At 41.1% G+C, this 15343-nt stretch overlaps 1 protein-coding gene across 2 annotated transcripts in view; it reads right to left on the bottom strand.

Annotated features, from left to right (window-relative positions):
- SCN8A (sodium voltage-gated channel alpha subunit 8) overlaps positions 1-15343 on the bottom strand; it is a 218556-nt gene that overhangs the window by 101032 nt on the left and 102181 nt on the right. For both annotated transcript variants that reach the window (XM_017861547.1, XM_017861546.1), the window contains exons 7-11: positions 10545-10766; positions 8831-8894; positions 7173-7314; positions 4428-4634; positions 3358-3651 (exon numbers count right to left, since the gene is read on the bottom strand). In XM_017861547.1, coding sequence (XP_017717036.1) covers positions 3358-3651; positions 4428-4634; positions 7173-7314; positions 8831-8894; positions 10545-10766 — 929 coding nt within the window. The remainder of the gene's footprint in view (positions 1-3357; positions 3652-4427; positions 4635-7172; positions 7315-8830; positions 8895-10544; positions 10767-15343) is intronic.

Genomic DNA, 15343 nt, shown 5'->3' on the forward strand with positions numbered 1-15343 from the left:
TTTTTTTTGAGACGGAGTCTCACTCTGTCGCCGGGGCTGGAGTGCAGTGGCCGGATCTCAGCTCACTGCAAGCTCCGCCTCCCGGGTTCACGCCATTCTCCTGCCTCAGCCTCCCGAGTAGCTGGGACTACAGGCGCCCGCCACCTCGCCCGGCTAGTTTTTTGTATTTTTTAGTAGAGACGGGGTTTCACAGTGTTAGCCAGGATGGTCTCGATCTCCTGACCTTGTGATCCGCCCGTCTCGGCCTCCCAAAGTGCTGGGATTACAGGCTTGAGCCACCGCGCCCGGCCTCTGTTTCATTTTCTAACGCATCTCCCTCTTCTGTTTTTCTTTCTTCCACAGATTATAAACATGCTTATTTCCACCCACACTCTTTAAAGAAGCTGGGATGAGAAGTCTATACTCATTGCCTCCACTCCCCACTTAACATGGCATCCTTCCTTAATCTGGACTAAAACATGTCTTTAAAGTCCTCAATGACTTTATATTGCCAAATCCAATGCACACTTTCAGTTCTGACCTCACTAAGCATCTCTGTTAAATTTCAATCCACTGATCACTGCCCTGCCTTCTCCAACATCGCTACTGTCCTGACTTCACTGAACTCTTGGCCTTCTCAGCTCCTCCAACACTGTTTATCTGTTTTCTTTCCTGAATTCCATCTCCTATGCCGGTGAACAGCAATGGTCATGTCTTTGGCTCACTGTTCTTCCAACTGACACATTCTCTTTGAGTAATCTCCGCAAGTCTCACAGTTTCAATCACCACCTCTCAGCTCAGGACCTCTTGCCTGAGCTATCACTTGCCTATCCTTGTCTAAAAAAATCTCTACTTGGTTATCCAACAAATTAATTCAAACTTTGGATGTCTAAACTGGAATATGCTTCCCTTCTAAACCTAGATCGTCCTTTTTTCCTTATTGCTCCCTCACCAACACACACATACACTACCTAATTCCTGTCTATCCTTTAAGCTTCAGTTCAGAAATTTACCTTTCCCAGAAACTCTTTACTGAATCTCCATGTTGGGATAGATCTGTGCTTTTCTAACACCCCCAGCATATCTCAATTATGGAATAATACATGCTACTACATAATTTTTTAGTGTATTTGGCTGTCTCACTGTACTGTAAGCTCTGTAGGGTAGAGATGATATTTTAATCACCTTTTAAGCCCTAGGACCTAGCACAATCCTTGATATGTAGTAGGTACTCCATAAATGCCTACTACATGAATGATGAGAAGTGCATTTTAGGACGTGATCTGTTGACAGTGTATAAAATACAAAGGAGAAGGAGAAAGACTAGAGAAAACAAAACTGCAGTGGACAAACGCAGTAGAACAAAATAATGCAATCGTAAAGCCAAAACTAAGATAAGGCTAAGGAATGGAAAGAAAGGGATGGACATGAGGGATTTTGCTCATCCCCTGAAATGAGTAAGACTGGCAAAAGACTGAACTGGAAAGTGAGAGATGCAAGTGGGAAAACGAATCATCTCTGGGAAAAAAGACACTGGATATATTGCCATAAACAGTAACTATAATCTATTCTATACCTACCAACTTTCCAGCATTTCTTTAAAATGGGAAATTAAATGGCCTAAGAATTGGATTTTGGTAGTGTTCTCTGAAATCCAAAAATACCTATCTATGTGATAACATCTATAGTAATAGAATGCTCAACAATTACCCTAAGTCTTCTCTTCTCTTTTTTGCTTAATTTCCTTATTTATCAAAGTTGGGAAAAACTGGAGCCTTTCAATCTACCATAGGCTAACTTATCAGTGTGATACTATATATCCAGAATAATCAATCAGTAGAACTTGCCATGCTCAAATAAGATGTCCTGTTTCATGACTCCTATTATTATTGTCCCCTGTAATTAAATGCAATTCTTAAACAGAGATGTTTGAGCTAAATTCTGATGCTTAGAGGAGAAACGCTCTCCCTGATGTTTTAGAACATGAAGATTGCTGGTGTGACATATACTTTACTGCCAAGCAAGTCTGCCAAAGGTGATCACATAGTCTAGGGTTGAATTCTACATCAGAGAAGGGAGGGCAGGATTAGAATGAAGAATGTTCCAAATGTGCTGGTAACACTTACTCCCAGAGGAGAACAATATGGAGCTTAGTGAGGTAGAAATGAGGATGCAGCGATGGGCCTGGAAAATATAGGGCCAAAGGGGAAAATAAAAATCAAGTGGGATTAGAAAAACCAGATTTTTTTAGGCTTATTGAGCCAATGTAAAGAATTTACCTGTTGTGGGAATGCACGTTAGTACAACCAGTTTGGAGAAGAGTATGGAGGCTCCTCAAAAAACTAAAAATAGAATTACCATATAATCCAGTTGTGATAGTTAATACTGAGTGTCAACTTGATTGCACTGAAGGATGCAAAATATTGATCTGTGTCTGTGAGGTGTGTTGCCAAAGGAGATTAACAGTCGAGTCAGTGGGCTGGGAAAGGCAGACCCACCCTTAATGTGATGGGCACCATCTAATTGGTTGCCAGTGAAAATAAAGCAGGCAGAAAAACATAAAAAGGTGAGACTGGCCTAGCCTCCCAGCCTACATCTTTCCTCCATGCTGGATGCTTCCTGTCCTTGAACATCTGACTCCAAGCTCTTCAGTTTTGGGACTCAGATTGGTTCTCCTTGCTCCTCAAGTTTGCAGACAGCCTACTGTGGGACCTTGTGATTGTGTAAGTTAATACGTAATAAACTCCCCTTTACATATATATATACACGTATATATACACACACACACTAATAAGATATATAAATATATCCTGCTAGTTCTATCCTTCTAGAGAACCCAGACTAATACACCAGCAATTTCATTATGGGGTATATAACCAAAAGCAATTTCATTATGGGGTATATAACCAAAAGAAAGTAAGTCAATATATTAAAGAGATATTTGCTCTCCCATGTTTATTGTAGTACTATTTACAATAGACAAAATATGAAATCAACCTAAGTGCCCATCAACAGATAAATGGATAAAGAAAATGTGGTATATTTACATTATGGAATACTATCCAGCCATAAAAAAAATGAAATCCTATCATTTGCAGCAACATAGATGGAACCAGAGGTTATGATGTTCAGTGAAATAAGCTCATATGTGGGAGCTAAAAAAGTGGATCTCTTGAAGGTAGAGAGTAGACTGGTGATTACTAGAGGCCAGGAAGAGGAGGGGATAGAGGGGATGAAAGAGGAAAAAGAAGAATATAATTGTACTTAACACTGAACTGTAAACTTTAAATGGTAAAGATGGTATAATACATATATTCACAGTTTACCTTAATAAAAAATACATTTTTGGAAAAGGTATAGGAAAAAAGAAGAGTTTACCTGATTCATGATGGAAAATTTCCTCCCTATTCTGTTGTCTGGCAACCGAAAGGCCTTCCTTCTCATGCCATCTTCTGACTCCGACTTAAACACCTTCTCAGGATCCCCTTTCTCCTCTCCTTCAGAGAGTTCCTTTTGCTTCCTCTTCTTTCTCCTGTTACGTCTTTCCTTTGCACTCTTTGAGCTGAGTTTAGAGATTTCAGAAGAGCTCCGAGGGGAGCCCCCTCCTTCTTCACCTTCTTCCTCTATGGCATCTTCTGAGACAGTTCCTGCTGAAGTAGCCATTGCAGCAGCCTAGGGAAGAAGCCACAGCAGGGAAGCCAGATCAGGGCAATTAGCTGGAGCCACCCAAGGCCAACCAGTTAGTACAGAACATTTCCCTACCTAGGGGAAAGGAGAAAAAACGGAGGCGGGAAACCTAGACTGTTAGAGGGTTTCTGTGTATTCCGGCACACAGTCCTAAGTGAACAGAGCAGAACCCAGTGGGGAGAACTTTGGGAGTTATTCTCTTGAGCATTTCAGACAAGGACTTGGCTGCTGCCTTGGTACCAGAGGATCCCTTCTGAGCAAGTCTGGAAATGAATGCTAAGTAACATTATATATTATGGGTCTTAAAAATGTATAAATACATGTATATTTAGATAAGGATTAGAAAGTTAAGTGTTAAGGTGATGAGATCACAAATGTCTTTCAAGTTTTACTTTAATATTTTGCCTGTATCTTCTTTTAAATTAGAAATAATACTTTTTATGACCACAGGAATCTTAACATTTTTCCCAAGAAAAAGAAAAAACCACCCTGGTCACTTTTTTCTTCCCAGTCATCATGGCAGTTGCACATTGAACAGTTGAGAAATTCAACAAAAGATGATATGAACAAACAATTTGGCCATTAAGACAAATTGAATAATTGGATCAACCATCTGCAGTTGTTACTTGGGTTATTTTCATCAGACCAATGACCTCTATTTGAAAATATGCCTAGAAAAGATCAACTGCAGTGAAAATCAGATGGGGCCTTAGTCACCATGATCTGGCAGGAAGGTCTATTGCAAAGAATTAATCACCAACCTGTGCCTCTTCCTGTTGCTTCTTAAGTTGCTCCAACATTGCTTTAAATTCAGCCTCTTTTTGTTCTGCCTCTTCCAGTGTTGCCTGATTCTGTTCTTCATAAGCCATGGCCACCACAGCCAAGATCAAGTTCACAAGATAGAAAGAACCCACAAAGATGACCAAGACGAAGAAGATCATGTATGTTTTCCCAGCTGCTCGTAAGGTCTGCAAAGACAAAGGCCATTTTCTGAGTCACTTGTACCAAATGAACCAGGCTGAAAACAGCTAATGGGCCAAGTTCCTCTGTAAGGGCACTATTTGCATTTTGAACAGGACTGTGTTTCCTTGTACAGTACTCCTTCCTGTTGTGGGCACTCGGTATTCCCAATGGTTGAATGGTTTCACTTATCCTCAACTCACATTAAATGGCAGTAGTTATCTCCCAACCATTGTGAGAAAAAAATCCTCTCTCATTTTTCTAAATATTCCCTATATACTCCTTTCATAAAAAAAAAAAGTTTGATTTTGGGCTAAGACAAGTATAAAGAAAATACAAGACTGCAGCTTATTTATCTACTGGTCCTCAAATAGCATTAACAGATATACTGTGTCTCTGAAATCAGGTCCAAGTTGCAAGAAATCCCATCTGTTTTTTTTTTTTTTTTTTTTTGAGATGGAGTGTCACACTATCACCTGGGCTGGAGTAAAATGGCGCAATCTCGGCTCACTACAACTTCTGCCTCCCGGGTTCAAGCGATTCTCCTGCCTCAGCCTCCCGAGTAGCTGGGATTACAGGTGCCCACCACCATGTCCAGCTAATTTTTTGGATTTTTAGTAGAGATGGGGTTTCACTATGTTGGCCAGGCTGGTCTTGAATTCCTGACCTTGTGATCCACCTGCCTCGGCCTCCCAAAGTGCTGGGATTATAGGTGTGAGCCACTGCACCCGGCCCCATCTTTTCTTTTTTTTTTTAGACGGAGTCTTGCTCTGTCACCCAGGCTGGAGTGCAGTGGCATGATCTCGGCTCACTGCAACCTCCACCTCCCAGGTTCAAGCAATTCTCCCACCTCAGCCTCCCGAGTAGCTGGGATTACAGGCATGCGCCACCATACCCGGCTAATTTTTGTATTTTTAGTAGAGGTGCGGTTTCACCATGTTTGCCAGGTTGGTCTCGAACTCCTGGCCTCAAGTGATCCACCCGCCTTGGCCTCCCAAAGTGCTGGGATTATAGGCATGAGCCACTGCGTCTGGCCAGGAAATCCCCATCTTGAGTGATGCCCTTCCTTATTCTTTTGCAATAGGATGAGTTTTAAAAGGATATGACAATATGACATAAAGGATGGTAGGGAAGAAAAAAAAGGCAGAAGGAAACTAGGTTTTAGATTATGTACATGCAACCCACTATTACAGAGTTTTCATCTTTATTCTGTTAACCACAAAATGGGCCAGGTGCGGTGGCTTGCACCTGTAATCCCAGCATTTTGGGAGGCCAAGACAGGCGGATCACCTGAGGTCAAGAGTTCGAGACCAGCCTGGCCAACCAAAATGGTGAAACCCTGTATCTATTAAAAATACAAAAATTAGCTGGGCGTGGTGGCTCATGCCTGTAATCCCAGCTACTCGGGAGGCTGAGTCAGGAGAATTGTTTGAACCCACGAGGCAGAGGTTGCAGTGAGCTGAGATTGCGCCACTGCACTCCAGCCTGGGCGACACAGCAAAACTCTGTATCAAAAAAAAAAAAAAGAAAAAGAAAGAAACAGCATGAATCACAAATATTTCATGAGAAACACTGAACCTGAGGGAACTCTAGGCTGTCCAACAGAAAGGTAAGAATTAACTCAAGAGATTTGAAATAGAAACTTCCCTTAAAAGAGGTTTCTTCATGCCTGAGGGGACATGTTTTTCATTTTCAAAGTAACTGGTATCACCAAATGACAAACAGAAAACAATGGACTGTCATAAAATTTCTAAGCTGTAAGACCCTTAGCAATCACTTACACTAACTTCATTACAACCAGCAAAGTTAAATGACTTGTCCAGAGTCACCAGTGTAGCCCAATAGAGTGTTACTGACCTTATTTTTATCTGTACAACCTGCTTGAACAAGTCCAAATGTGTTACAAATCTCAAAAATGTTGATATATTTATACTCCAAGGTCCTTATGGAAATTCCATCTATATAGTGCCTTGCACAAAGAGGTGTTTAATATTTCCTAAACAGAAGCCCTAATGGTGGCTCACGCCTGTAATCCCAGCACTCTGGGAGGCCACAGTGGGAGGGTCACTTGAGGCCAGAAGTTGCAAGACCAGCCTGGGAAACAGAGTGAAACCCCAACTTTCCAAAAAGTAGAAAGATTAGCCAGGTGTGGTGGTACATGCCTGTAGTACCTACCTCAAAAACAAAACAAAAGAAAACAAGCAAAAAAAATAAACCCTAAGCCCAAATTTTCAAAAGGAGACACGCTGCAGAGGATAAACAGTAGGAAGTAGATAGAGATAGCAGATTCTTAGGTCAGACAAGAGGCCGTCAAGGCTGTAAGAATCTACAGCTATACATGAATGAGCATTCAAGAAACAGGGATGATAACTGACAGAATTCACCTAATATCAAAAACCAGCTGACTGTGGGAAACACAACAGTTAGATCTTGTATAATGTCTTTACTAAATGTCTCTCACACAGAATGTCTCCCACACAGAATGTCCCCAACCCCATATATGCTCATGCAAACTCTATGGCCAAAGGAAAAGAGGTATTACTCACCAATTGATACAAGTTTTCCCAATAGTCCTGGGTCATAAGGCGAAATAATGCCAAGAAGGCCCAGCTAAAAGTATCAAAGCTTGTGTAACCATAGTTGGGGTTCCTTCCTGCTTTCATACACTGGTATCCCTCTGGGCATTGCCTAAAGAAAGAAAGGGAAGTTCAGGACTTTTAACATAATTCCACCAGCCATGACCTTGGAGATAATAAATAACCATTGACAGAGCCAGGACAACAAATTGGAAGAAAAAGAAGAAGGAAATAAGCAGCTAGCCAACTTCTGGGGACAGTCTAGGATCAGAATCACCTGGCATGTTCTTTAAAAATGCAGATTCCTGTGTCCTTACCCAAATCTAGGAATTAAAAGTTCTGGATATGGGATCTATGAATCTGCATTTTTAAGAGGTATGCCAGGTGATTCTTATGCATGCCAAAGTGTGAGAAGTACTGTTCTAGATTCATATCAATGTGCAATTCAATCAAATTTAACTTCGCTACTATCCCAAATGACAAACAGCTAGAAGTTCCTTTTTTTTTTTAGACAGAGTCTAGCTCTGTCGTCCAGGCTAGAGTGTCATGGCATGATCTCGGGTCACCGCAACCTCTGCCTCCTGGGTTCAAGCAATTCTCCTGCCTCAGCTTCCTGAGTAGCTGGGATTACAGGCGCCTGCCACCACATCTGGCTAATTTTTGTATTTTTAGTAGAGAGAGGGTTTCACTGTGTTGGCCTGGCTGGTCTCGAACTCCTGACCTCGTGATCCGCCTGCCCTGGCCTCCCAAAGTGCTGGGATTACAAGCGTGAGCCACCGCGCCCGGCCAGAAGTTCCTCTTAATCGTTTCTGTTTTCTTTACACTCACTGTGACAACCTAAGTCATAATGGGGATTTCAGTTACCTCAGTTACACCATTTCTCCTGCTTTTAGATTCACCTCATATTTATTTCAATGTAATCTCTAGTAGTCTACTTTAATATAGAAATTAAATGGATTTCTAGACATTGTAGTCATGTTAAAACAACAGTTCTTAGAGGACCAATATACTCTGAAAAATGACACTACCACCCTACATTTATAAAGCCCTCTGTTTACAAAGCACTTCCATGTAATGTAAGTGGATTCTTAGAGTAACCCTGTGAGAAAGAGAGAGCATGGCTTATTAAATAAATCCATTTTATGGGTTAAAAAAAAACCAAGGTTCAGATAAGTTAAATGGCTTGCGAAAGGTCTTAGAGCAGGAATTATCAGGATCAAGACTCAAATACTATGTTGCTACTCTTTTTCCTCCTCTATGCTGTCAGGTCAAGCATATTTTGGGTCATCCTTGGATCCATAACTATCACTAAGACGGTATCTTTACTCTCTATTGTAATATAGGATGAGAGGAGTCCCCAAGAGGCAGGTAAGCTATCTGGTGTTATTGATTCTATCCTTGGATTCTTTCATTTTGGCTTGAGACTACAAGCACAGTCACTTACTAGTGAAATGTCAACTTTAGGTGGACAAATGTGAAACAGAAAATCTATGCCAACCGATAGGTCAGATGCAATTGTAAGGTCTACTACTTGAGCACAGAGAAAAGTAAACATTTTGCCTATTTTGACTCAACTAATAATAGGTACATTTTTAAGGAAAGAGAATCAAACTAGGTGAGCTACTTACCCAGCATCAGAACTGTTCCCACAGAGTAAAGGTTCCAGCATGCCAGGAACTGTGTAGAAATTTGCTAGAAAAGTTTGAAGAGAAAGGAAATGAACAGGCAGATTTAAATGAATGAGAGAATAAGGTTACATTGTTCTTTTTTTTTTGAGACTGAGTCTCGCTCTGTTGCCCAGGCTGGAGTGCAGTGGCGTGATCTCAGGTCACTGTAAGCTCTGCCTCCCAGGTTCACGCCATTCTCCTGCCTCAGTCTCCTGAGTAGCTGGGACTATAGGCGCCCGCCACCAAGCCCGGCTGATTTTTTGTATTTTTAGTAGAGACGGGTTTTCACCGTGTTAGCCAGGATGGTCTTGATCTCCTGACCTCATGATCCGCCCACCTCGACCTCCCAAAGTGCTGGGATTACAGGCATGAGCCACCACACCCGGCCTACACTGTTCTTAACCAGCCCTAGCAGAAACAGTTATTGATTTTAGCTCATAAATCTTTTCCAACAGCTGTGGCCAGCTGATAAGAATTCTTTCCCATTAATGATTTTCTTATATATATTTACAAATTAAAAGTGCTACCCCAAAGTTCTTGATGCAATATAGTTTTCACAGATACCCAACTTCTACTCATACTTCTAATCTATATGCCAGATTCTGGTACTTGAATCAAAGAGGCCTAAAAGTAAGTTTTCTGAGTCCTACACCCCTTTATACCACTCTATTCTTCCATCCTTACAACTTGTCTTTATCAAAGATATTTTAGAGCTCATTGGTCACTAGATACTAGGTCCTATTTTAAATTACAAGGCATGTTTTCCTTTCCAGCATATGTCCCTGAAATCTCCTTTGCAACATTTTCTTATGGATACTAAACTGACTTTATTTTCTCAGGAATGACAAATAGTGACATAGCTAACTTTTTTCATGAGTCTAAAGTATCACTACATCAAATTTTCCTTTGGTTCCTCAAATAAAATGATTAAAAACTCCTCAACTGCAATAGGATTGAATAGTGCCTTGAAGATCACCTGATTCCCTAGACTAGATCGACTGCGATAGTCTTAGTAGTATTAAGAAAAGTTGAGTTCCATAGATACATTCTGGACTAAATGTGTAAATACCCCAAGTAACTCAGCTAGGGAAAAAAATAACTTTTATCAAGCTTCTAAGCCTGAATTTCAAAGAAAAAGTTTAGGGGTACATGCGAAGACACGAGAGAGGGCTGATGTTTGAGGGCTTCTGAATACAATCCTACCTCGAGGAAAGGAATAATTTCACAAGGCTAGTTCTAGTAGCATTGCCATTCCTTTCCAGCTCCAACTACTTTCTTTTATTTATTTATTTTTTTTGAGACGGAGCTTTGCTCTTGTTGCCAACCCAGGCTGGAGTACAATGGCGTGATCTTGGCTCACTGCAACTTCCACCTCCCGCGTTCAAGCGATTCTCCTGCCTCAGCCTCCCGAGTAGCTGGGATTACAGGCAGGTACCACCATGCCTCGCTAACTTTGTGTTTTTAGTAGAGACAGGGTTTCTCCATGTTGGTCAGGCTGGTCTCAAACTCCTGATCTCAGGTGATCCGCCTGCCTCAGCCTCCTAAAGTGCTGGGATTACAGGCATGAGCCACCGTGCCCGGCCTCCAACTACTTTTTTAAGCCCTGTGTAGCTTCTGACCACATGAACTAGGAACAGACTTTTCCTGTTCCTCTTGCAGAGAAAAGGCCACCTACTTTTATTGTTGATATACTCTTCCCAATCAAAGCCTTTGGTGCCATTTTCGAGATAGCTCTCGTTGAAGTTTATGGGCCACACAACACACTTGTTTCGAAGGTTCCCCATGAACAGCTGCAGTCCGATCAAGGCAAACACACTCAGACAGAACACTGTCAGGATCATCACATCCGACAGTTTCTTCACAGACTGAATCAGGGCACCCACAATTGTCTTCAGGCCTGAGGAGACAGAATCCCCGGAATCAGAGGCACCTCAAAGCCCTCCCCACCTCCCCCAGCCTCCCTCTTAGCCACTGGCTGCTACTCCTCCCCACAGCACCACTCTTGAAATATGGCCACTTTATATTTATACCATGAGAATAATAATAGGTCAGCAAAATTATCAGTATTCCCAAGTATCGATTTTTAAGTGAATACATCTTAAAAAGCAAAAGAAAGTTCCTTCTACCAACATGTGGCTCCTTTCTTCCTGGAAACACTTTCACAGCTCTGACTACTTTTTAGTTCCCCATATGAGACCAGCTCTTACTTGCCTTGGGGCCTTCATACCTGCTGCTCCCTCTGCCTGGAATGCTCACTGCTATATTATCTTGTCCTCTGTGGCTAAATCCTACTCATCCTTCAAGGCCCAGTTTAAATGTCAATTCTTCCAGAAAGCCTTCTCTGACTTTGCAACTCTTCTCCTTCCCCATTGTTACTAGTGTTTCAGTAGCATCTTATAATTTCTTCTGTAGCATTTGTCATGGTTATGATTGATTTTTTTACATCTATCTTGTTCATAGCTGTATCTATAGTGCCTAGCTCACAGTAGGTATTCAGTAAATATGTGTCAAAGAAACAAATGGAAAAATCAGGAATTGAGGAGGCCTCCAGGTTAGAAAGACAACCACTGGGGGGAAGTTTAAAAGCCAATAATAAGTGAGAAGGTACAATAGTATTTTCCCAAGGATTCTGGAAATGCCAAGGTATTGAAAAGGTTATTATAATCCAGTATTTATACTTTGTCTTTTTCCATTAAAAAATATACTTTTTCTGTATCACATATATTCCCTGCTTTCTACAATGATCTTTTTTCTGTCCTAAATTAAAATAAAAACATAAAAAAATTAATTTGAAGTTTAAATGTAAGACATTGGCTCAAATGTAGACTGAAGGTGTATTTCTTAATTGGACAGGGAGAGATCAGTGACAGGAGAGACAGAAAAATATGATTGTAGGTTCATGTTTTTTGGGTCCAAATGAGTCTTTATGTGCCCAGATATCAGGCTATCCATAGGATACAGTCAACAAAGCACTGAGCACTCTTGGTAGCCAATGCACCAGGATGAGCAAGAGGCAGGTGCTAAGCCTTGACACACAGGCCTCAGGAAGAATCTCATCCCTGCTCACTTCTGAAGGCAAGACCACTGAACTGAAATTCAAGGGAATCCTACTCCTGGCTTTGAAGGGTGTGGCTAGGTAGATAATCACTAATCTTAACTAAGTTATGCCACTTACTTGTCTAACCTATGCAATACGCCTTCTAACCTCTTAGAATCTCGGTTTTTTCATCTTTAAAGTAGGGAAAATTATAGTTGAGTATCATAGGGCTGCTGTGAGGATTAAGTGTGGTTCATATAAAACACTTGAGAGAGCAGCTGGGCACAGTGGTTCACGCCTGTAATCCCAGCACTTTGGGAGGCCAAGGTAGGCGGATCACTTGAGGTCAGGAGTTCAAGACCAGCCTGGCCAACATGGTGAAACCCCATCTCTACTAAAAAAAAAAAAAAAAAAATAGCCGGGCATGGTGGCATACGCCTATTATCCCAGCTACTGTGGGAGGCTAAGGCAGGAGAATCACTTGAACCTGGTGTGGGGGCAGAGGTTCCAGTGAGCTAAGATCACGCCACAGCACTCCAGCCTGGTCAACATAGCGAGACTCCATCTCAAAAACAAAACAAAAGCAACAACAACAAAAAACTTGACAAAGCATTTAGTACGTAGCAAATGAGTCAAATGTTGACCATTATTGCCTGAACCTCAGTCTACTCATCTGTAAAAATGGATTTACAATACCAACCTCATTGGGTTGTTGTTAGATTTAAATAGGTAATTTTTATAAAGTACCTAGTAAAGTGCCTGGCACATAGCTGGCACTCAATACTCATTATCACTATTCTACTCCTCATGGGGACATGTCCCTCCTCAAAGGAACATAATTGGGAAAATGGCAGTGCTCAGGGCTAACCTCATATAATGGTGATCTAATGGGTGGTACGGACATGATTCTTCTTTTGCTGTATTTTGCAAGTAATCACCTAGACTTTTCAAAGTCGAGCCCAATAGAATTTTCCGAGTCCAATAATAGAAATGAATGCTCTGCCTAGCACAGGACCTGTCACAAAGGCAGGCACTTAATAAATTTTTATTGGGAGAGTAAATGAATGAGAAAGGTCTCTCCTCTTACACAAATATCTTAAAAGGGATCTAAGAGGAATTAAAGAAAAAAGAGCCAAGAGGTAGACTGTAGAGATGAAGTATGCAGTCTTGTGCTTTCTTAGAGTGAGCCTTCCATGGAGACTGCGGCCACAAAGGGATTATGAAGAGCTTGCTTGGGCTCCAGAAAACAAAGCATTTATAATCTGATTATTTTTCTCCTCACAGGGCTGTGCAGAAAGAACATCAGATAGGGAATCCGAAAGCTGGTATTCTGGCCCTGGCTCAGTCACTACTTATGACCTACTGTGTTTCAAACAAATTTAAGGTTACTTCTCAGAGTCTCATTTTCTCATCTACAGAACATGGATAAACACCCACTACAGAGCAGTGGGCAGTGGTGGAGAAGCTGAAGAATCTTCTCTAAAAGTCTTTCAAAATAAGGCAGAGATGTTTATTTGTTTGAGATTAAGTAACTGAAATTTCAAACTATCTTTTAAACCTAAGGCCCTGGGAAATCATATCATAATCGCACAGCTAGGTAAGAAGGTACTGGTGGAAAAAAGTAGAAGGCAGCCATCAAGAAGTATGGAATTTATTTCCATTCAGTTGCTAAGGAACAGAGAAGTCCTCATTATATTTTGACTGGGTTGGAGCAGGTCTATATTGAGTCAATAATTCAATCCTAGGATTCTAAAATTATGCAAGTTTACTGTTTTCAAATTCAAAGACTGATTTAAAAAAGAATACTTGAATGGGTCACTAAAAATGGTTGTAGAGTTTCTTTTCCTGGACTTTTTTTATGAAGCGTATACAGCCATCTCTCCAGACAATTCAATCACCTTTCCAAACACTAGATGACTGTTAAAGGACTTTACCATTGCTATTTTACTGAATTGAGAAATGAGCTGTAAGCTGTCCTTTGTATTAGTAACAAGAGTATAATATTATAAAATAGCCAAACCAATGAGTTTGTAAGTACATCATTTGAAAAACATACAATTTTAGCATGAGTAGAATCTGATTTTCCTGGGCTGGGAAGTCTTTGACAGTTCCAGGCCCATATAATTGGAAATTCTAGGCCATGAGCTCCAACTATCCCCTGTTCCTTAAGAATGAGCTCTCAGCAGCCATGTCTGTACAAGGTCACCTTCTCTCAGTAGTTGCAGATGTCTGGATGGACATCTGACCTAAATCCAGTTCCTTTCCTACAGGAATTTGGAACAGGATAAGAGACAGTTGAGTAATCTTTTCATGTAGTGGGAATGGTAATAAATAAATGTGGAAGCTAAGTGGTAGCCATATTCTGTCATTATATTAAGATGTGACTGAGAAGTAAAGGAAGTTAGTATGCTGAGAAAGAGAAATGGACACATGCAGAGAAGAGAGATGGAGACAAAGTACTTCCACATACTCATGGCTTTCTGGCTCTGCATTCTGGTTTCTACTGGCTTCCCAGAAGCACAAGTGCATTCCAGCCCTTGGGTTCCCTGAATTATTCCTGTGTCCTGTTACTTGCAACCAGAGATGACCCCAACTAATCTGATATGCCAAGCCTGCATGGAATTTACTTTCCTGGAGATGGACCTAAATGCTCACAATCAGCTGGTTTAACATCTCTTCTCCATAAACCAGATGTTATTGCTGAAGAAATGTGTAAACATGAGTCAAGGAAGCTAAAAGACACTTTTCAAGCCTCAGCTTTGAAGTCTGGGGCTTAGATCATCTCACTGGTGAGTTAGCTTTCAAGATGTCTAAAGCAGAAGCTTAATTGGAAACGGTATTCAGCTGCTTATACTTCACAGAGAGTCAGATAAACAAATCTTAATTATGCAAGGATAATCACTAAATAACACTAACTACAGCCGTCTAAAAAGTTTACTCTCCAAGATTCCCATCCGGATCACAACGAGAAAATGAGAAGGCAAAGGAAAAAGAAGAAGAAAGGTGAATGTGGCTTCATGCTTTCAGGTAAAGGAAGGCACATGATCACACAGCAGTATTAAATATAAACAGTCACTGAACAATACATTGGTCTCAGCCAAGACTCTTCTTCCTTCCATTAGGATAAATTGCAAATGGCCACATTTGCAGACATCAAGGCCAATTTATGGAGATGATACCATCAATTCATTTCCTAAGCTCAAGCTCTACAGTCTTGCCAGCTGTGACTGCCTGAAAGTGCTCCCTCATACCATCAACGCCTGTCAATAAAGGCAAAAAGCTGTTAGTAGAATTCCTGACCCAACACAAGCCGAAATGTAGAATGCCACCATTCTGGCTGTACAGAGACACTGGTTTTCATTCTATTGGCTCACAACATCACATGCCAGAACAAGCAAGATACTGACTGGAAACCGATTATCCAAAACAGCAGAATG

The sequence above is a fragment of the Rhinopithecus bieti genome, unplaced genomic scaffold (genome assembly GCF_001698545.2).
Source record: "Rhinopithecus bieti isolate Rb0 unplaced genomic scaffold, ASM169854v2 scaffold_56806, whole genome shotgun sequence".
NCBI classification, from domain to species: Eukaryota; Metazoa; Chordata; class Mammalia; order Primates; family Cercopithecidae; genus Rhinopithecus; species Rhinopithecus bieti.